The sequence below is a fragment of the Aptenodytes patagonicus genome, chromosome 10 (assembly GCF_965638725.1).
Source record: "Aptenodytes patagonicus chromosome 10, bAptPat1.pri.cur, whole genome shotgun sequence".
Lineage (NCBI taxonomy): Eukaryota > Metazoa > Chordata > Aves > Sphenisciformes > Spheniscidae > Aptenodytes > Aptenodytes patagonicus.
The window spans coordinates 23,637,375-23,659,217 of NC_134958.1; the positions used below are offsets into that span (position 1 = coordinate 23,637,375).

General features: G+C 51.1%; 1 protein-coding gene across 3 annotated transcripts; it reads left to right on the top strand.

Moving 5' to 3' along the window:
- The first annotated feature begins 109 nt into the window (after window positions 1-109).
- Window positions 110-21,800, top strand: PKM (pyruvate kinase M1/2). 3 transcript variants are annotated; one of them, XM_076348583.1, is made up of 11 exons: window positions 110-172; window positions 5,865-6,034; window positions 6,418-6,509; window positions 9,511-9,642; window positions 9,844-10,030; window positions 10,868-11,138; window positions 11,809-11,959; window positions 13,396-13,548; window positions 17,150-17,316; window positions 20,215-20,396; window positions 20,999-21,800. In XM_076348583.1, the coding sequence occupies exons 2-11, from the start codon at window positions 5,884-5,886 to the stop codon at window positions 21,103-21,105; spliced, it is 1,593 nt and encodes a 530-aa protein (XP_076204698.1). In that variant the 5' UTR covers window positions 110-172; window positions 5,865-5,883; the 3' UTR covers window positions 21,106-21,800. The 3 variants fall into 3 exon arrangements, with proteins under 3 accessions (XP_076204698.1, XP_076204697.1, XP_076204696.1); XM_076348582.1 differs by lacking the exons at window positions 110-172; window positions 17,150-17,316 and adding exons at window positions 5,633-5,653; window positions 17,822-17,988; XM_076348581.1 differs by lacking the exon at window positions 110-172 and adding an exon at window positions 5,634-5,653.
- Window positions 21,801-21,843: the final 43 nt, after the last annotated feature.

A 21,843-nucleotide genomic window follows, 5' to 3' on the forward strand; every position in this document is an offset into this window, starting at 1 on the left:
GCCTCCTTCCCCTCCCCACTGGCGGGGCGGGCGGCGGAGGGATCCGCGGGGGGGGGGGAGGGAGGCGGTGCTGCGGCCGGCCGGGATCACCTTGGCGGGGCGGCGGGGCGGCGCGCAGAGGAGCGGCGGCTCTCGGAGAGGACGGGCGCGGGGCGAGGCCGGGCGGCGGCAGGTAACGGCGGCCTGAGGGTCAGCGGGCGGCGGCGAGCGAGCAGCGGTACCCGCCGCCGCAGCAGCCTCCGCCATCATCCCCGTTCCCGCCGTCGGGCGAGGGTCTCCCTCAGGCGGCGGTTGAGGAGAGGAGAGGGGAGGGGGGGGAGCGCGGCCGCGGTGCCCCCTGGGAAGGTGGGGGTGCGCGCGTGCGGGGGGCTCGCGGGGCCGAGCACGTGGCGCGGCGCCGTCCCCCATTCCCCCCCCCCCCCCCCCCCCCCGGAGCATCCCGCCGGCAGCCGCTCCCCCGGGCACCGCCGCCCTCGGCGGGGGAGGGAGGTGTCGGGCCTTGAGGCGAGGTACCGGGGGGGGGAGTGGGTGGGGGGGGGGGAAGCGTGTGCCCCGCAGCGGGTGCGGTAAAACGGGGCGCGGATTGCAACATCTCGCCCGGTTTCCTGATGGCTGGGGCTGGGCCGGAGTCTTCTGGGAGGCTGAGTCAGATGGAGACGGAGCGAAGCGCTTTGCCGGTCCCCTCTCAGCCCTCCCCGCTCCCCCCCCGCCTGTACTCACGTAAGAGCGGCGGCGATGCTCTGAAGGGCATTAGCTTAAATCAGCCTACGGCTCACTAAACTCAGCAGTGATGCTGCAGCCTCTTCTTCCCCACCTCCTCGGAAGAGGAGGCCCCTTCCGATTAATATCTTCTCCCGTAATTAATGCCTGCCTAAACACGTCCAATTGATTTGGACAGTCTCTTGAACTGTGGAAACCTTTGAAATGTGTTTAAACCCTCTTTGCAGGGCTAGCTGGGCATGAATAGTGCTTTTGTCGGCGGACAATGGCAACCTCCCGACTGTCTCCTCGGATTAATAAAAATAGACGGCAAGCTCTAAGAACCTGCTTTGTTCTGATAAGGCAACTGGTTATCGGCGAGGCCCAGGTTAACAGAAATCAGTGTTTCACGCAGGTTTTTGTGATGTTAATGTCTTAACTTTTTGGCCACCGCCTGCTCTGCTCCTGTGAAGGGCTGCTGCTAATCGTGACTTGCCTTGGCCTAAAGATTGGATGACAAAGAGGTTTTTTGGTTACTCAGATACCCCCAGGGAAATTCGAGGGCTTGTTGTGCAACCAGGAGTGCATAATTAAAAAAAAAAAAACACCTCAATCCTAAGTGCATAATTCTATGCCCGACATCCCATTTATAAAGCAGAATTAAGGCTAATCTAGAGGAGTTAAAGTTTGGTGGCCTAATGGGTCATGCTGATGCCAGCTTATTTCCAAACCGTGACCAGATTAATGAAGGCCTTCTCTGCCGAGGCAGGAAGCTCTGCTGTGAGCCACGTGTTTGAAGCGGGGACTCTTGCCTGCGAAACCCTTCCGAGAAACTTTACTTTCACTAGATAATGAGCTTGCAGAGACTGCGGCACTGCCTGCGAGCCCGTTGCTCGAGCAGCCTGCTTTTTTCTTGACTACCTACTTCTTTATCCGCCCAAAATCGTAAATTTTACGAAAACCTTAATTTATTCATGTTAGCTGGCATGATCCAATGCCAGCGTTAATTCCCTTCCCACACGCCAAGCTGATAATTTAATTTAATACAAACAAAATGTTTCCCAGGCTGGCTGGGCCACGTGCTAGTCCTTTATCTCCCGCCCGGCCGGAGGCCGTTGTTCTCCCTGGGGGAAGATGGTGCCGGGGCTGCTGCAGCGTGCGGTGATGGATGGCACGTATGGAATGGGGCTGCAGTACCTTGTCGCTGCCGCCCACAGCTGGGCGCACAGCAAATCTCCATCCTGGAGCTGGGGATGCAGCAGAGGGATCTATACTTCCACCTAGAGTTATATTTACATTTTAAAAAACCCAAAAAACTTTCTTTTATAACACAAAAAAGATTTTTACAGTTTTCTTGAAGGCAGCTAGGTGGTTTCTGCTGGTGTGGGGCCAGGCTGAAAGGCTCCTTTCCTGTGTCAGAGCAACATGCTGCAAGGTTAAGTGGGTAGGTGTGCCCGCGCTACAAATACCCTCGAGATAAGTCTTTCTTGTCGTCGGAACATCTGATGCTCGTCACCTCGAGTCGCTTAATTTTTTTTGTTAAGCCTCCTGTGTGCCTTTGCCCTCCAGGGAGGGCAGGCTCGGCTGAGGCAAGGCTAATCCAGCTGCACGCAGGGAAAGTGCTGATGTCACCCCATGCCGTGCAGACTGGCCTCACCTTCCTGGTCCCTATAACTCGTTTGCCGAAAAGCCAGGCGGGCATCTCCCTTGCAGAGCTGTGGGTCTCTCTGCCCGCGGAGCTGCGGCTCGCTGCCGGGGAGAGTGTATGCCAGCCGGGAGCAGGTGGTGGCTTCTGGGTCCCATCCAGCGTTGCAGAAAAGAGATGGCAATTTGGGGTGGCCATCTTGTACTTACGTAACGGCGCGACGCCACCTCCTGCAGCAGTCAGAGAGGGAAGAACGTGTTGTCTCCCTCTCTGGAAGAGGGGTTGACAGGCTGTATTAAAAGCCTGCTTTGCTGCAGAGCTGAATTTTTTTGTTGTTGAGTGCCTTTAGCTTCTGGAATGAACAAAGCTGATGTTTTTCTAGGCTTTTTTTTTTTTTGGAATCTGAAGGCTTGCCCGGTTTCATAACCCTGCCCTTCTCAAATATAAGTCCTAACTCAAACCATTTCTGCCTCTGGCCAGGGCCACTGGGCGTGAGCAGCCTTGTTCTGCAGCGTCAGTGAGGTTGTGTAAGTGAGGCTGACCAATAAAACCCGAATTGTCACCCACCGTGAGCCTCCCCCCTGCCTGCCTGCAACTTACACAGGCAGTAAAACATCTATGTCCGGCGTGGCAGTGGTTAACGCCGGTCCTGCCTGGGGACAGTCCCTGCGAGGCCTCGCTGCAGTTTCCACTCCCCTTTGTCACCAGTACTGGGGATTGCCCAGGCGGGGATTGCTGCTGCCTCGTCCCCGAGGGCAGATCTGGAGGTGCTGGGGGTTTAGGGTTTCTCTCAGCGGACCGCAGGATGAGCTGGTTGGAGTTAGTCACCTCGCTACTGCAAAACCGGTTGTCCTGACCTCAAACGGCTCTTTCTAGAATATTCAAGAGCCAGGGAGATACCAGACATCTTTGGGATGCCCTGCCTGAAGCACAGGCAGCCCAAGTAATAAACTTGGGGATTTAATCATTATTCCTTGAGGAAGGAATTCAGATTTATTCAGTGCTGGAAACATTCAGGCTTTGTAGGGTATTGCTTACCCCCCTTCTTCGCTCAGCCCAGACTGAGTGCTGTGTGTCTTCGTGTGTCCTTGAAGTCCTCGCTCCTCTCCTTGATTTTTAAAAAAAGCAAGTCTGTAGTAGTGGGAAATGCCAGACATTCCTGTTATAAGACTGGTCCTTCCAGTAGAATTCAATCGATGCTTTGTAAGTACATGGTAATGGGAGGCAGGAGGAAGCTTTAAAAGTGGGTAGGTAATGTTCACATTAAAAAGTGAAGCTTGTTGGTAGTGGGGCACGGTGCTGCGGGCAGATGGGTATTTGGGATGCTTTTTGGCTGCTGCGTTTCTGCTCTCGCCCCTGGACAAGGTCACAGTGTCTCTGATTAATTTGTGTGAGCTCACTGAACTGCAGGAAAATCTTGTGAAGGGGATTCTGACTGGGAACTTAACTTTCCTTTCTCTTTATATATTTATAAAGACTTAGGGGGGTTAAAATTATATTTGCAAATTACTTGCGTGGGTGGGGGATTTCCATGAGATAGGGAGAACTCAGCTGCCTATTTTTAAAAACTTCCAAGTCATGCTCTGGATGCAGTTTCCATCTCGGGATCCCGTTGTTTCGTATTCCTCTCCTTCCCAGAAGCTGTGCAGACCCACTCGCCTGTGTTTGTGTGGAGGTGATTTCCCAGCAAAGGCTTATTTTTTTTGGCATCTAGAGAAGCCAGCGCTGCTCCGCAGGTGTCGGAGGATGCAGCAGCAAGTGTTAGAGGGCTAAAACACAATGTTTCAGGGCTGACCAGCGGGTTTTCCTATAATAATGGGACTTTGTCGGGCTTTTTATGTGGGCAGACCTTCTTGTACTGACTCCAGTGAATCAGCAGCTTCTGGCAGGGCTGAGGGAAAGGAGGCTTTGCCAGGACAAATTACGGTTTCCACTGGCTTGACTCCTTTATGCCGCATGGGAACGAGGCGATGGTGAGTCAGGGCTGCCTGCAAGAGGATCTGCACGATCTGCACGTACGTGGGGAAGGTCTGCAGAGCAGAAGTGGCTGAGGGGAGGAGCATCGGCTCGAACAGAGCCTCTGCGGCACCGGGCAGGCACATGGCAGGCTGGCAGGGGATCTCCCTGCCTGTTCCTTAGAGGCATGGTTTCATTCTGGTCAGCTCCACTAGCTTTGACAAAGCCTTTGGGTTTATTAGTGCCTCTGTTCCGAAGCTGAATACACTGAGCTACTGGTGTGTGCAGCTAACACCATTTTGTGATTTATTGGGGGGTTTTTTTGACTGCTTGGGGCAGGCAGAACGAAACCCCTGCTCTGTCCCTGCTGAGCAGCAGCCCGTGTTTCTACAAGCGCCACGCTAAAGGCATATCTTATAGGTAAAGGCAGCTTATGCTGAAAGAGCAGCCTGCTTTGAATATACCCTGCATGCCCAGGGGATGAAGTTTGAAGTGAAACCACTGTTTGAAGTCAAAACTAGTGATCTGCCCATACCAGTAGCCACCACCTTACGTCACTCTCTTACTGGAGGCTTTTTGAATGCTGGCAATCTAGCCTGGGCAGGTCGAAGAGGACAAACAGCTTTTAGCCACCACTGCTACTTGAGAACAAAATTATTGCGGTGTGGCCTGAGATGCGCAATTAAAATGCCCGGGGGCACCAGCATTGCTGGGAAATGAGTGTCCTCCCGTCCCAGTAGGCAGTTAAGCTTCAGTTCAGCTTCCTCTTGGGATTGCGGGCTGTTCCTGCTGTTGTGGGGATGATCTAGTCCTGTAGAGGCAAGCAGCCTGAGTTCAGAGAGGGCTTTTTATCCAAACTTTGAAAAAAATAACCAGTTTTAAACCTTGTGGTGGTTTTCTGCTGCCCTGGGTGAGGGGGAATTCAGGGGATGGGGGAGACCCGCGGTGTCTTCAGTTTGAAGAGGGACCTTGAACGTATTAAAGAAACCTTCAGTCTTTTACATATTCTCTGCTAAGGTGTTGTGTTTAATCAACTCAAGTCTACTTGCTTGTACAGGCTTAAAGGATGGGTTTTGAGCTTAGGCGGACTTTGCCGTGATTAGGTGCTCCTTGGCAGAAGATTGCCTGTGTAAGAGCGTATCTGCAGGCACGCTAGCGCCGAGCTGCCCCGGTCCTCAGTTGCGATGGGAAACGCAGTTGAGGCCTGTAGGAAAAATGACTCAAGAGCTGGGAGGGAGGAGGCAGAATTTCTGCCTGCGCACTCAAGTGCTTGAATTTTGTTGCGTTGTGTAGCTCCAAGGGAAGACTGGCAATGAAGAGAAGCTATGAAGGGAACATCTGCATAGAAGGCAGGTGAGCTTTGGGTGGTGTACGTGGGGGATGACATGGAAATAAAGTGTGTCTTGCCTGTATCTAAGACTCTCAAGTAGGAACATAAAGATAGTTTGACCCAGTAGCAGCTTTCTTGTTACCTCCATATTCATCACGTGGGTGTGTTGGTGTCTCTGCTTGATGAGCAAGTCTGGGCGATTTCTAAACCTGGCACTGCTTTCTTCTCTTCTAGACGCAGGATTCCAGCGACGATGTCGAAGCACCACGATGCAGGGACCGCTTTCATCCAGACCCAGCAGCTGCACGCTGCCATGGCAGACACCTTCCTGGAGCACATGTGCCGCTTGGACATCGACTCGGAGCCAACCATTGCGAGAAATACTGGCATCATCTGCACCATTGGTAGGCGATTCCTAGATAGGAGAGAATCGCAGCTGTGAACCCCTGTGTTGGTGAAACTTGTTAGGGAAATTGTGGGAAGGCTTCAGCTTTCATCCCTTGCCAGAGCTGAACTTGGTGTGGAAAGAATATGACTTTCCCATGTCTGCCTAACCCATGTTATTGCTAGGAGTGAATCCAGTAGCCAGGGAAATCGGAACTGCTCAGGTTCTGCTGTGCTCCGCAAGGCAAGTTAAAACACCCTTTGCTACTGTAGAGATGAGCTGCTTCAGCGCTGAGCAAGTCTGTATCCGTTATTTTTTCTCTTCCACATGAAACAGCCTGACGTGTGTGGGTTATCTCATTATTTTTACAGAGTTAATATTCAGACTGTTTCCTCCTCCTAGGCCCAGCCTCCCGCTCGGTGGAGAAGCTGAAGGAAATGATTAAATCTGGAATGAATGTTGCCCGCCTCAACTTCTCTCACGGCACCCACGAGGTAAGGGTGGGGTCTGAGCTGATATAGCCCTGACTCTGTGTGTGTGTGTGTGTGTGTCTGCTGACCCTGTCCCTCACGGAAGAGGGAAATCCAGCTTAGTCCAGACCAGCCTTGGTGTGGGAAGGCAAAACTTAGCTGTGCTTTTGGGGAAAGCATGCTGGTTGTACATACTGAGTCTGTGTAATTGCTGATAACACTTAAGTGTGCTTTCTGAGCCATTTTGAAAGCAATTCAAGTTGGTTCCACACCCTTCTCTGTACCAGGGAGCCAGGTAACTGATATTTGACACTTGTGTGCCAACTGCTTGCCATGAAATCCTTCAGTTCTTCCTTGTGTCCTGCTGTTGGCTGTACAAAGCTGCTGCTTCTCAGTTAATAGCAGAAGCCGAGAACGTTTGTCCCTGTTTTGCTGTGCACCTCTGCAGGAGTACACAGCTATCGGTTGCTCGTCTCACTTCTTGTTACATTGCTGAGGGTTTTGCAAGCAGGCGATCAATGAATAACCTTGTCTCAAAAGAAAACTGTTAGTGATTTGAAGTAATCACTGTGCCTTGTTGAAAGAATTGAACTCCTGGGTTTGCTCGGCTAACCAGCTGCTCCAGTTGTGTTCCTGGCAGTCATGAGGTTAGCACCACGGTACTTGGGTGGTGGTGCTGTGAGCTTATAAGAATAAGGTCAAAAGAAATCAACACTGCTTGTGGCAGACAAGCCCTTACTGATATAAATAGATAAGATCCTCAGCGATACTGGAGGAGCCGAGGATCCCATTCCAGGTTGCCTAGAATGCCACCCTGAGCCTTTCTGCTGAGTTTTTTTTACCCTGGCTGCCCTCCAGCTTTCAAAATGTCAGACAGTAGCCAGTAGCAGCTGTAGGTGGCTTTACTTACTGAACCGTGAGCCTCACGGTGCGTAACAGCTTGGCCTCTCACCCTCGTGGCCTTTAAAGGCCACAGGGCGCTGTCAGAATCGAAAGGTCTGATGCTTAACTGTGGGCAACCGTCAGACCTTGACTAAACACCCCAGGGTAGTGTCGGTGCATAGGCTGCAGTTAGCAAAATCTGCCTGACGAAAGGGTAGCGTGGAATAACTCCGCCTCTCAGTAGTCAAATGCTGCTGCTGGGTGACTTGGCAGGGAGTTGGTGGCCAGGCTGAAACTGGAAATTTTCACACCGTTACTGCCCAGCGGAGCTGCTGCTGCGGTTTGCGTACTTGTTAGCTGAGGTTGAGGACAGGGACTGTGGCTTTCTGCTTTGGGTGAGGTCTGATTGCACATTTCATACAGCTGAGGTTAGATTACAGCAAAGTCTGGTCTTGCTGTCGTCTCCTGCTGAGTTTGGCTGTCAGCCGTAGCCAGTCTTAAGTTTGAGTCCCCTCCTGGTTCCTCCAAAACACTCCAGTTTCCAGTGAAGCCCCAAAGAGTTTTCATCTGTCACGAGTGCTTCGGTTCTTGTGTCCACCCTAAAGCATTCAACGGGGCTTCAACTTTAACAGAGGTGCTCTAGCACCTGGCTGCAACCTTTTTATATAGAGAAAAAAAAAATTGCTTTTACTTCCAGCTCTGCCTGCATTCCTGTTCTGCATACGTAACTCTTCAGGAAGTCAGACTCCCTAGGAGCCAGTTAGTCATCAGTATCAAACTAAAAAGGAAAAATCCCGGGTGACTGGGACCAGCTAAATGTAATAGCACTGTTCAGGCAAGTTTTCTGTACTGCATCCATTTAGGCTGCAGTGCACGGAAGGGTCGGGGCCTTCTCAGTCTCGACCTGCGCACTCAATCAGTAAACTAAATTTTTCCTGCTCTAAAGAGTTAGCAGTTGCGGTGTATCTCTGGCCGAGGGCATGCACACAAACTTCAGCACAGCTTTTTCCGGCCCCACCTTCCTGGTGCTGGATTATCGTCCCCACGATACTGAAGTCGGCGTGCGGGGCTTGTGTCAAGGCGGATGGGTGGTGTGGGGGGAGCTGGGTGTTTCCAGGTGAGTCAGGCCAAATGCCGTCCGTCTGTGGCACAGAGGGGAAAGGTTATTTCTTATCTGCAAAAGTCTGTCAAGTGTTACACAACTTGCAGTCAAGGTTATCTCTTAATGTTGTTTAAGCAAGTAAAGTAAACTGATCTGCTGGTCATCTGAAGCTTGTTTGAAGTAGTTGGGATGGGAGTTTCCCCGCAAAACTGTCTGTCCTGAAACTGGCAGCGTTAGTGAAATGCTCTTGCATGTGTGAAAGTTTGGAAGCCAGCTGTGTGGTGCTGGAGTCTTGAACTTACGGCTGCGATTGCTTTGGCTCTCGAAATAGACTGTAAATACTTAAATGGATAACGTCCTCTTAGCCAGTCCTTTATCTTTAGGGGAAATTTAAGCCAAAGAGTTATAAAAAAGCTTGTCCATCTGCTCACCCGTGGGACTGATAAGAGGGGTCAGGCTGGAAGTCTGTGGGGAAGTTGGCAGTGCAGAGAATGGCATCCTCCCTTCCGTGCTCTGAAGGGAGGAGGAGAAAAGCCATGTGTGGCAGTTGCTTAGCTGTGACATTCTTCTGGCATTCAGGAGTCTTTCCATGCACATAATTGTCCAGCTGCCAGTGCTGCCGATGTTCTGCCATGTTGAATAGGCAGGCGTTCAGCAAAGCTTTCAGAAATGTTCTTCCTAAAGGCCTGTTGGTCGGTGGGCCATCTTCAAATGGCAAGCGTATGTCCTGATGGAAAATCACTTCAGCCGAGCACCTGGGCTGTCTCCTTGAGTTGTCCTTCTGGGATTAGAACTGGGGGCACCAAAGGCACAGCCAGATAACTGCCGGACTCCACTTTCATGTGGGGAAGGCCTTTGTATCCTCACACTCTGCTTTTCTGGAAGCTCAGTCTGAATTAAATTCTCAAGCTAGAACTGAAATTGAGCATAATGTGAGAGCAGAGCTGTCACCTTGGGCAGCATTTGGGGCGCGTAGTGATCTTTTTCATAAGCAGTGGAGTAGAAATGGTCTGAACGCTTCCATCTCTTTTTCCTTGCCAGTATCATGAGGGCACAATCAAGAACGTGCGAGAAGCTACAGAGAGCTTTGCCTCTGATCCCATCACCTACAGACCTGTGGCTGTTGCGCTGGATACCAAGGGACCTGAAATCCGAACTGGACTCATCAAGGGAGTAAGTTGCTCTTTGTTTCTCCCACTTTTTTTCAGCGTGTGAGACTAGATATCATGTTATGCCTGTGGCCTTTTCCAAACACAAAATGTCTCTAGGAGACGAGGTAACGAACCAAATACCAAAAGTTTTGACAAACTGCTGCAGGCTGGGAGGTGGTTGTGTGCTGGTTTGTTTTGCTGAAACGCGTGTTTTGACACACAGAGTGGCACAGCAGAAGTGGAGCTGAAGAAGGGTGCACCACTCAAAGTGACCCTGGATGATGCCTTCATGGAGAACTGCGATGAGAACATGCTGTGGGTGGACTACAAGAATCTCACCAAGGTTGTAGAAGTTGGCAGCAAGATCTATGTGGATGATGGTCTGATTTCCTTGCTGGTTAAGGAGAAAGGTGTGTATCAACCATTCCAGCTATGCCTGTTTGTTTTTTTTCCTCAGAGCATGTTTGTGCTTTCCCTCCAGTAACTATTTTTTAGTTTGCAGTTGTGTATTAAAGAAAGGAGTATGTGGTTCTCAGTGCTGTAGTGAGACTTTGAGCAAAACTTTCTCTACTTCAGCTAGCAAGTTTCCAAAAACTAACTTCAGCTGGGTTTCACTAGGCTGTCATCTAAAACCCTTCTTCAGAGGTGAATGTGTGGTAGGGACATACCAGTGCTTGTGATCAAAGCCTGTTTAGCTAATTCAATTTTAGCCAGGTTAATTCATACTTTTAATGCAGGATTTAACTGGTTTTACAGCATAAACCCGGAGTTTTGTGATTAGAGACAGAACTAGCTTTAACTGGTAATGTAGGGGCAAGGTTAGTTCCACAGTACTCCCTTTATAGTGCTGCCTAAACTGCTCTAGCCTCAAGGTATTGCCTCTAATCCCAGAGTGTGTAGGGAGATGGAGGTGAGGCTTTTGGGGTGCTCAGTTTGGTATTCCAGGGCTCCTGAGTGCAGAAATACAACCTGGTGGCTTTTTTGGGGAGGCAGTCCCAACCTCCTGCACAGAACAAAAGACATCTTCTCCAAGGACGGCATAGAAGTGGTTTTAAACTGGTCTGTTGTGCTCCCACGGGTAAATTGCAAGCTTGCGTGCCACATAAATCCGCTGAAGAGAGCGGTGATGCGCTTTTATCATGTGCGGTCACTGTTGGCACTGCTGTTCTCAGGCAGGGAGGTGGTGTGGGATCTGGCAGCGGGGAGCTTTCTGGTAAACACTGACCGTGGGAACACATTTGTTTCAGGCAAGGACTATGTCATGACGGAGATCGAGAACGGCGGCATGCTCGGCAGCAAGAAGGGAGTGAACCTGCCTGGTGCTGCAGTCGACCTGCCTGCGGTCTCTGAAAAGGACATTCAGGACCTAAAATTCGGTGTGGAGCAGAACGTGGATATGGTATTTGCTTCCTTCATCCGCAAAGCTGCTGATGTCCACGCTGTCAGGAAGGTGCTAGGGGAGAGGGGAAAGAACATCAAGATCATCAGCAAGATTGAGAACCACGAGGGTGTGCGCAGGTGAGCTTTGTGCAGGTGACACTTGAGGTTTGTCACCCTGTATCAACGGAAGAACACAGACCCTTTGCGCTGTAGTCAGGACTCCCAGTCTCTGGCTTGGCAGCAGCAGCAGCAAACTTACTAGTCTGAGTAACAGGGTGGTTAGTGCAAGCCGTCAGTTAATGCCATGTGCGTGGGACTTGACGTAGCTGCAGTATGAACAGTGGGTTGTGTAACTGTCACGCGCCCTGAGCTTGTGGGGACAGTGTCACAATCTCCCTGCATCCCTGAAAAATCTGTGGTATTTTTTGTAGCGAGTGCGAGCTCAAACGTGAGGAAACTTGCTGTTCTGGATGCAAATCAGCAAGCTAATGCATGGGAATCGCCAAGTCTGTGACAAACTATCAGACTAAAATATCTCGGATCAACTCATGCTCCTCTCGATCTGTCTTTGTATAGCTTTAGAAAGCTTTATATAGCACTTTATATGTGCTATGACTTGGTCTTGTTTTTCTTCCTCCTACCTTGGCATTACAGGATTCCAAAATGGCACATGGAAAGTCCCTGTGCCGACAGCATAGCTGGGTATCGCCCTCCGGAGCGATACTCCCTTTCAGAGGGGGAGGACAGAACAGAAGGGAAGGTGCTTTGCAAAACAAATGGGGTAACAAACCTCTTCTCTTGCTGTCAGGTTTGATGAGATCATGGAGGCCAGCGATGGCATTATGGTGGCCCGCGGTGACCTGGGAATCGAGATCCCCGCTGAAAAAGTCTTCCTTGCCCAGAAGATGATGATTGGGCGCTGCAACAGGGCTGGCAAACCCATCATCTGTGCCACTCAGGTACTCGAAACGCAACGCTAGCTTGTAACTGCCAGAGTCTGGCAGGGTGTGAACGTCAGTAGCTGTCATGGCTTGATGGCGTTTGCTGGAGAGTGAGATGCCAAGAGCAAAGAGGTTTTGCTCATAGCTGAATAGCTCATCTTGAGGCACTTCAGCGATGTATTTGGGATCTTCCCCAGTAAGGTTACAGGACCTCTTGTGTGGCTGCTGAAGGTTTTACCCCTCAAAACTTCATGCAGTATGAGCCTTTTGGGCTGACTAAACAAATTCTGGGAAAAAATCGTTTACTCCTTGCCTTGGCATCTTGTAGCAGCACATCTGTGTCTAACAGAGAAGACTTGCTAAGGTTCCCGGGTATCTTAACGAGATGCACCCACACTGCAGCATCAGAAGGAACTGAGTAAAAGATCCATCTCCTTGTTATTCTGGGAGCTGCTAGTGAGGGAGGGAGAGCTGATGTCCAGCTTCACTGGTTCCAGTAGGGATCACATGCAGACAGTCCTCAGGCACTGGGAGGACTGGTTTCCTGGCTGCGCTTGCTCTGTGCACAGGCTGCGGAAGCAAAAACTGTCTCTAAACAGTAGTCATCAGACAAGGCTCTGGATTTACAGTGGCATATGCTCCTTCTTCTTCCTGTATTGCTACTGAAATGCAACTGAAACGCTGCCACCGGTGGTGTTTCGTGAGGAAATGAGTGGTGTTTGCCCAGTGGTGAGCTGCAGCGGGGGGAAAGCTGAGCGCCTGAGGAAGATAGGAGAGCTGGCCAGGCTTTGGTGTGTGGAGTTACACTAGCTTCTGGGAGAAGGGGGTAGGAAGAGCTCACCTCATGGAAAGCTGTCCTGTTTTCTGCTCTCTTTGGAGTGGGTGCTTAGGAGGCTGGTGGTGTTAGCTGTTCTGAGTTTACTAGCCTGTACGTATTATATAAAAAATTTGAGATCTTCTGTTGGATGAAGGTGATGTTAGTTGGTGCAGACCTTGCTGTTTACCTATTTCTAGATGAAAAAAACAAACCCTTAAATGCTAATTTGGGAACAGGTGGCTGGATTTGAGCTTTCCGTAAAGATGTCTAATGCAATACTCTGCTCTAAAGAGCTCTGAGTTCCTTGGACCAAGCCCTGTGCTGAAAAGTTAAATTGGAAAGTCAGAATACTGTGTCTGTGGTGTTGGGTAGGTTAAATCTCCCTGGGAAAGGAGTAAATGTAGAACAGGTACAAAATGAAATGGGTTGTTTTTCTCGCTGGTAGGTGCTTTAATTCAAACCTGGTTAGGGACCAGGCCCCTCTCTGTCCCCTACCCACAGGAGAACTCTTCTCCCAGAGTCCTTAAGCTGCCTCCTGTCTCCTGCCCTATCGATAAAGTATATTGAAGTGCACTAGTGAAAAAGCAGCTGGTTCCTTCTGCAGTGTCTTGATTTCTTTGGATTTGTTCTCTTCCAGATGCTGGAAAGCATGATCAAGAAACCTCGCCCGACCCGTGCCGAGGGCAGCGATGTTGCTAATGCCGTTCTGGATGGAGCGGACTGCATCATGCTCTCTGGAGAGACCGCCAAGGGAGACTACCCGCTCGAGGCTGTGCGCATGCAGCACGCTGTGAGTACTGCCTTTGCTCTGGTGGGGGGGCACGTCCTGCAGGTGAAAGTAGCAGTACTCTCTTGCTCTGCATCTTCCAGATGAGCCAGGCACCTGAAGATCTAAATGTGTCTGGTGCTAGGTGGCAGCACCTAGCAGAAATCGTAGTAATGACTTCCTTGTTCACACTCCTGCTGTGGGTGTTTCTTTACTTAGCATGGTCCTGAGGGCCTGAAACCTCACTTTGTGTGCTCCAAACGATTGTCGGGCAGAGCCGAGAACTGCTCTGCAGTGCTCTGACATCTAAAACTTCAGATTTCTCATATTAATTTTGTTTTGTTACCTTGGTATGAGTTTCTCCAAATACCCTATTCATTTTGGCATATTAAATGCCTTAAACTTCTCCAAGGTCAAGGAGCTGCTTAAGCAGTTTATCTCTAGATAATGAAAGGTATCGGCTGACTCCTCAGGGGGGCGGGGGGAGGCTTGTGAGTCTGATTTACAGCACCGTGGCATTCAGCACCTGGTGCGCTTGGTGTTGGGGGTGTCTGTTGCACGAGTACTGACAGCACCGTATTTTTACATGCCTGAACTGCCAGAAACCTCTGCTCTGCTTCGAGTTCACCCAGCTCGCATTTCAGCTGATAAAAAGCCTGATGTCAAGTATCTACAAGTGTTGCTTCTCCCCAGTTACCAGTGCTGTGAATCACAGCAGTGATAACTCACCAGTTATAACTCTCACCAGTTTTATTTGCAATTCAGGTTATATAGATTAATCAACTCAGCTAGTGTTTGTTTGCAGTGCATTATGTAAATATCTTTTAACTTTACCTGGTCAATATGGAGTGGTGTGTTTTTGCACATGGCAAATGCAAAATATGACTTGATGATTACTGGGCAGTGACTGCTGGTTTACAGGCTGAACGCCAACGGTGCACCCGAAAGGTTCTTCCTCAGTTTTCACCCCCTAAATCACGAGGGTTGACTTTCTACCGAGAGTTGGAAACTTGCTGCAGCAAACCTTACACCTGGGTTTCCATTCTGGCATTAATTCTTAGACTCAGGCAGGTAGTATTGTACCTGGAGCCTGAGCTTGGGATCCGTTGCAGGTGCTTCCCTCTTCCTGCAGACCTGGGAATAGCGGTGGTCGCTCTGCCAGGCCCCTGCAGAAATACTGAAGGCTTTAACCCTCCGGGCAGAGGAGCAAATACAGATTCACTTCATTTAATGTAACGTGGCACAGGCAGCAAGCTGCCAACTCTGTGATGGTAGGAGCACGTCCACCTACAGTCAGGATCTGTCATCTGAGCTAATTCACTTGCTGTTAGTTGAGAGAAGCCCTGCCCAGCAATAGTGCCCTGAATAACCACGGTCTGAATATCTGCAGCATGGCCAGAGCGGGTGAATATTTCCATCTGAAGTGGCCAAGCGGTCATAGCAGGGAGAGAGCACCTTGCCTCTGGTAAAGAGCGGCTCCTTTATGCATTCTCTGGCCTGAAATTGGTATCAGTTTGGGTTTATATATTTGTTTATCCAGTGCTGCTACAGGAGCATTCCAAGTAAAGCTCCCTCTGTAGTGAGGTGCAGACAGCAAACGTGGGCTGTAATGCTGAGAATGATGAGGGTCTGTGCTATGTAGTATCCTTGCACCTCTCTAAGAGACTTGACCTGTCTGTCCACGACCTGTCACAGCAGCTTTGCTGGGACTCTGCAGGGGTTTTGCTTAGCGATCCCTTTCGTTTCTGCGAGGCTAGCTGGAGCTTGCTCTTCAGTAGCTGGCACCTCTGTGACAAAAATGCCATGTGCCTCGGGTTTAGTAGCAAGCTTCCAAATATTGGGCAGGCTGTTTCCTGCTTGTGGGAGTGGGCTGCCTTCCAATTCCAGTCCGTGATCCGCAGTTGTCTTCGAATGCCGCCCTGGCCATGCTGTCTAACGGGACCAAGGTTTAAATAGCCGCTCCGTTTTCCTTTCTCCCACCTCCACCCTGGTATCTCCACCTGCGTACCAACTGGAAACCCTCTAGCCATTTCTGTATGAGTAAAGCCAGCTGTGATGTGGAGTTAAGAGTTGCTGTGCCCTTCTGCAGCCACTGTCAAAGCAGACACGCGTATACACATATTCTCTTACAACTGGGGGATGCAGGCTTCCCTCTAAACTCGGGTTCACTCTGCGTGTTATGCAGAGCTGCCTGCCTTTGGACCAGGAGCTTGAAGATAAACTGCCTGGCTACCAGCTCTTGCGTTTGCAGTAAGTATTTTGAGGCGAATACTTCCATTTTATCTAATGGCAAGTGTAAAGCCAGCAGTAACAAAACTGACTGCTTTAGGACCAGAGTTGGCACTGGACTGCTGTTCCTGCCTGTCACATGCGTCCTGTTATTTTTAGACATAAGATACTTACTACTTTGGCTTAAACTGATATCTGTGGAAGAGGGATAATTCCTAGCATCACATAAAATAATTCATTAACGCTAGAGTAGCAGAACTCTTATTTGGAAGGGGTCTAACTACAAAGCTTTCACTATAATGGCACTTCAGTCTCTGCTTAAACATCAACTCGTCATCCTTTGTGTAGCGGCTGCTCACTTTCTGGAGTAACTGGATGAAGTTATCCTTGAAAAGATGATCAACCTTTGCGTGCTTTTCTAGTCTCTGCAAGCCTTCTTTATCGGGTTGTCAGAGGCTAATGCAGCCTTCTGAGGTGAGATTTGTCTTTAAATGTGAGTAATTCCCAGCGTACTGGGATGAACAGATTACTGAACTTGTTGCAGATGCTTAGACTGAACAGAAAGCCCTTAGTTGTGCCTCTGTACCTCTCGTCTGTCCAAGTCTGGCACTGTACAAACACCCCAACATACATGTGACAACCCTATAAGGAAGACTTGTTCCTATTTATTTCTCTATTACCGAAAAGGAAGTTGGTACAGCGCTTGGAGGTGAAACTTCATTGGCTCTCAAGTTAAACTAAATCTTTAGTGACTCTCAAGTTAAACTAAATCTTTACTGGCTCTCATGTTAAACTAAATCCAATGAAGCTGAGAGAGGCAGTCTCCCAACTTCAGGGGTGATGTTGAAAGCGCATTGCTTGCATGTTGGCTCCATGAAGACCGTTCCAGCAGTGCTGTGTGGCACTGGGAGAGTATGAAGGGGGGACATGGAGCTGCACGGATTTCCTCTTGAGGAATTGCAGGCAGGACCATCAGCAGGCTGGTAGGTGGCATGAGAGTCCCTCAAGGAAGTAATAAGCAGCCGCAACAAAGTGCGGTCTGACTCTTGAGCTGGCTTGCTCTGGTCCTTGAAAAGCAATCTGCGTTTGCCTGCTCTGAAAGGAATCCAAAATATAGCAAGAATGCCACCTTTGAAATGCCTGCCCATTGACCGGGGCCTGCCAGGTAAACGGCGTGGTGGACCAGCCAGCGTGGCTGCGGCGTTTTAGACTGGGTTGCATTTAGTAGACTCACAACCTGAGAGCCAAAAAGAGTTTCACAGCCTGACCTTTAATATCCTCTTGCATGCATTACTGTGACAGTTAAGCAAATTAACGTGATCTCATGTTACTCTGGTACATCTTTCCTTCTTTTCTTTCCTCTTTTCTCCTCCTTTCCTCTTACTCGGGCCTGCAGATCGCTCGTGAGGCTGAGGCCGCAATGTTTCATCGTCAGCTGTTTGAAGAAATTTTCCGCCTCAATGTTAACAACAGGGACCCTGCTGATGCCATGGCACTAGGCGCAGTGGAGGCCTCTTTTAAGTGCTTAGCTCCAGCCCTGATAGTTCTGACCGAGTCTGGCAGGTAGGGCTCAGAGAGGGTGCTTGACGCCAGTCGTTACTATGAGTAAAAACACGCTCCGTTCTAACACTGCAAATATTTAGCAAGCGGCTTGCTGCTACGGTATCAGCCTTGCGTAACCGCTGCAGTCTGAGTTGAGTTCATCTCTGTGGCAGGGAGGGACTCCAGGTAGGCAGGAGCAGAGCGAGAGTGCCTGGCAGTTGGCATGAATGTCACCTGAGTGTGGGCTCGGCAGGGTGAGGTGACTCGGTAGGTGCCACCAATTCAGAAAAGAAACCTTGAGAATCGAATGGTTCCTCTGTAAGGCTGCGCTGTTTGGGTGGCTGAGTGTTGCGGCCATCACCCCAGCGTGTGGAACTAAATCTGGGCTTGCTAATTGGTAACTCTTACTGTCAAAAGCTGACGGCATTTGTGTGACACCTTGCTGATAGAGCACCTCGCCTTACCCTGTGCTGCCCCGAGCGACTGACGTGAGTGTTGTCTTCCCGAATGCGTGTTGCTCTTATAGATTGCCCGGGAGGCCGAAGCCGCCATCTTTCACAGGCAGTTGTTTGAGGAACTGCGTCGTCTGACTTCCCTGAACTGTGATCCCACGGAGGCCGCCGCTGTTGGCGCTGTGGAAGCGTCCTTCAAGTGCTGCAGCGGGGCCATTATTGTCCTCACCAAGTCTGGAAGGTAGGAGGTGACAGGTTCCCTCAGGTCAAGCCCGCTTCGTGACAGGGTGGGGGACGGAGACTCGCAAAAAGATGGCTTTGAAAGACTAGAGCTGTAATGGTGAAGCCCGGGTTTTGGCAGCGACTGAGAGCCCAGGCCGCCTGCCTGCAGTGCCAGTTCCTCGGGAGATGGGCAGACGTCTCAAACATCTGCATATACAACCTCCGAGTTCCTCAGCCTGCCTCTGCCAGCGTGGCATCGGCACCGAGCCCTGCCTCCCCTTGCTGTTCCGAATGGCATCTCTGCCAGCAGTGCTGGCTGGAAGAGTCAAGGGAAAATAAGTGTTACAGCTTCGATTCAAACTTCTTGGCAAGAAATCCTCGATTTAACAGTAAGGCAGAAGTTCAGTGGATGCAGAATCTATTTTTTTTTTTTTTTTAATCGAGGCCTTGGCCTTTCGTAGTAGCATCCAAACTATAGGTCCCTCGCTGAACCTTTCAGGCATCAGCCCTGCTTGGCTAAGCCCGAGGGGCGAAGAGGGACTGCTTAGCCTAGAAGTGTTAGGCAGGGAAACTGAAAGCGTTGGAAATTTCCTCTTACAGGCTTCCTTATGCCTGCCTGCGAGTAAACTCACTGAACAGGCAGACATCTGGCAGGGACCCAGCAGCCAAGTGCCGCCTGCGCTCTCAGGCGAGCTCAGTGCCTTGGCTGCAGGTGAGAGACAGCAATGCAGACGTGCTGGAACTATATAGTTTGGGATTTCTGTCCAGCGACGGTGACAACCACCGAGTAGAGACTCACTTTTCCAGTTGTGGAGAGGAAGCTGAAGCATTGCTGATCAGCTTTTTCATCTAGAGGAACTAGGCTGCCCACCCTCAAAGCACGTCGAACCGTAAGTCTCAGACTGCTTTCTGGAAGAGAATCTGAATTTCTTGCACTGGATTCGGACCAGAGAAATAGTGCAGCAGCAGAGATGTGATTATATGCGCTGGGCATGGTCTACCTGAAGAACTGGACCATCGGTGAATCCTTCACCCAAATGTACAGCTTAAAATGATTTGAAGCAGCCACTTTCTGCAGAGATGAGGAGTGACTGTAAGCACTGAGTTTCTGGATACCCTCGTGCTTCTAATGTTTCTTTGTAAAAGGTTCCAGTCTTACACTTGACCTTTTTAAAGAGATTTGAACTCTGATATTTGAATATTTTTAGCTGTGGATTCTGTTACAGCCTTTGAGTACCTGGGTCTCCTAGAGCTACCGGGAGGCTTCTTGGACAGCGTGGGAAGGATTGTCTGAGAGCTGGCACGTGTGTTTGGGTGCTTCGAGCAGACTGCTACTGCCTACTTGAAGCAGCAATCTTTGAGTATTGCTGAGCTTGGCTCCACTAAACAAGGCTGCAAAAGCTAGTGGAGATACTGGCATGCTCATGGAGCTGTAAATGTCGTGGCCTTGCAGTTTTAATCTCCATTTACTTGCAGATGCACTCTGTAAGCCGTGCCCGGGGAAGGGGAAGCCGTGGTCCCCACCCAGTGTGTGCTGCTTGCTATGTTAAGGCATTTTAAGGATTCTGTGCCCAACTTCCTGGTATAAATTTTGGCCTCAGTTGCATTTGCTTCCTGTTGGGCGCAAGAGCAGAGCTCTGCACGGAGGAACCGGCCTCTTTGCTGGCTTCAGCAGGTGAACGTGGCTGGGAGGCAAATGGCTTCCTCCTTGGCAAGCTTTGGGTAGCACTGCTGGCGTGGGCTCTTTCCATCCCATAAACCGGGAGCTCCTCAAAACAGAGGGAACTTGCAGGGACCCCCATTGAGATGCCAAGGACTGCTTGCAGAGGCCAGAATAAATGGCACCTCGCCACCTTAACATAGCAACGGAGACAAATAAAGGCTTGTTTTCGGGGACCAAAACACACAGATGGCACTTCCTAAACTCGGAGGCGAGGTGATTTTCACCGCAAGACTGGAGTAGGGACTGTTGCCAAGGGGCAGCCTTTGGTGGTGGTCCGCCCAGTTGCCTAACTGGGAATTCAGCAGAGCATCAAGCTCGTTGGCGAGCTTGGCTCTCGCCAGCATCTCCTGTGGTCATCCCTCCAGGGGTTTTGTGGAGCCCTCCAGGGCGACAGGCAAACCTCGCTGCTGCTTGTGCTGTGAGTGGAGGTGCCCCTCTGGCTGTACAGGAGCTTCCTCGGGCTCACTCTCAGGCAGCTGTGCCTGCGACGTGGTGCTTCACCTCGTGTCTGGTTCCTTCTAGGTCAGCACACCTGGTGTCCCGGTACCGCCCACGGGCTCCCATCATCGCTGTGACCCGTAATGACCAGACGGCACGCCAGGCCCACCTCTACCGGGGCATCTTCCCCGTCCTGTGCAAAGAACCAGCCCACGACGCGTGGGCGGAGGATGTGGACCTCCGTGTGAACCTGGGCATGAACGTTGGTGAGTTGATGCCGCTCCAGCCTCTCCCGGGGAACGGTCTGGTGGGACGTGGTGGTCCTGAGCACCTCAGATGGTGCTTTTGGGGTTACCAATGGGAACCGGTGACAAAGGGAGAGGAACTGGCTGCCTCTGTGTTAACGGTATCCGATTGGGAAACGGGGGATGGCAGTTGCATAAGCACAACCACATCCGATTGGGAAATGGGACAGCGGGTTTGTCACGGCTGCCTTAAAATAGGTTCCAGCAGAAAACCAGGTTGGTTTTAACGTGATGAGCGCTTGAACTGTGATGCTCATCACTCCTGAGAGACAAGAGAAGCCCGGAGCGGGGTGACTCCTTTCTCTGTCCCCTCTCCGAAGACCGTGCTGTTGAATTTCAAGCTCTGTGCCGCAGGGGAGCCCAAAGCAGAGGCGAAGGGTCCAAGATGGGCGGGCAGCGGGAGGACGGGGTCTTGGTTATCAACCCGGAGCCGCGGCTGCCCTGGGACAGGCTGCCCCTGGCGCCTCGGAGGCGTGGGGAGTGGGTGACAAGCAATGTTCCCCCTGCGGCAAGCTGACGGCAGTGGGCCCCGAGCTCCGACACCTCCCTCTCTTCTCTCCTAGGCAAAGCGCGTGGGTTCTTCAAGAGCGGCGACCTGGTCATCGTACTGACGGGCTGGCGCCCCGGCTCGGGCTACACCAACACCATGCGCGTGGTGCCGGTTCCCTGAACGACTGACTCCAACCAGCAACCACCTTCCTTCCCCCTTCCCCTCCGCTCCCCTCACCCCTCGCGTTAGACCAGCCATCGCTTGCGATGTTCTCCTTGTCCCTAGAGTGGATGTAGGTTGCTAAACACCACCCAGCGCAGCAGCAGCAGGGGGAAGAGACCTTAAATCACTAAAAAAAAATATACTTGAAGTGTTTAGTTTTTTTAAAAACCTTTCCCCGTAGTGAAGTCCTGTCCTGATGTACATCGGAGTCAGCGTAGGAGACTCCTCTTAGCCTAGTGACTGTCCTCAGGGTGTGAAATGTCCCTTTCCCTGCCCCTGTTTTGGGGTGACGGGGAAGGGGAGAGGCGACGTGGTCAACGGTTCCGCTGTAACCCTCCTCCCTCAAGGCAAGCTGCTACTCGCCCCCCTCCTGCGCAGCCAGGACCTGTCCCAGCCAGAAACCTGCCCACAGACCAAATCCCAGGTGAAGCCAGCCCCCTCTAAGATGGGTTGTGTTGTGTTGTTTTGTTTTCAGGGGTGGGGGTATAAAAAAGGGTGTTGGCACCTCCGTGCGAAGGGCTTCCTGTGCTCCCCTTGCAGTGTGTCTCGTGTATTAGTCGTGTGCCCCCCCCCTTCTCCCTCACCCCACACTCCGACGGGCCCCTGGGGCGGTGGAGCACAACTGTCCATCAATAAAGAGAAGCTGAAGCACCCGCCAGCCTGCCCTGCTCCTTGGGCCCGGGGGGGGGGACTCCC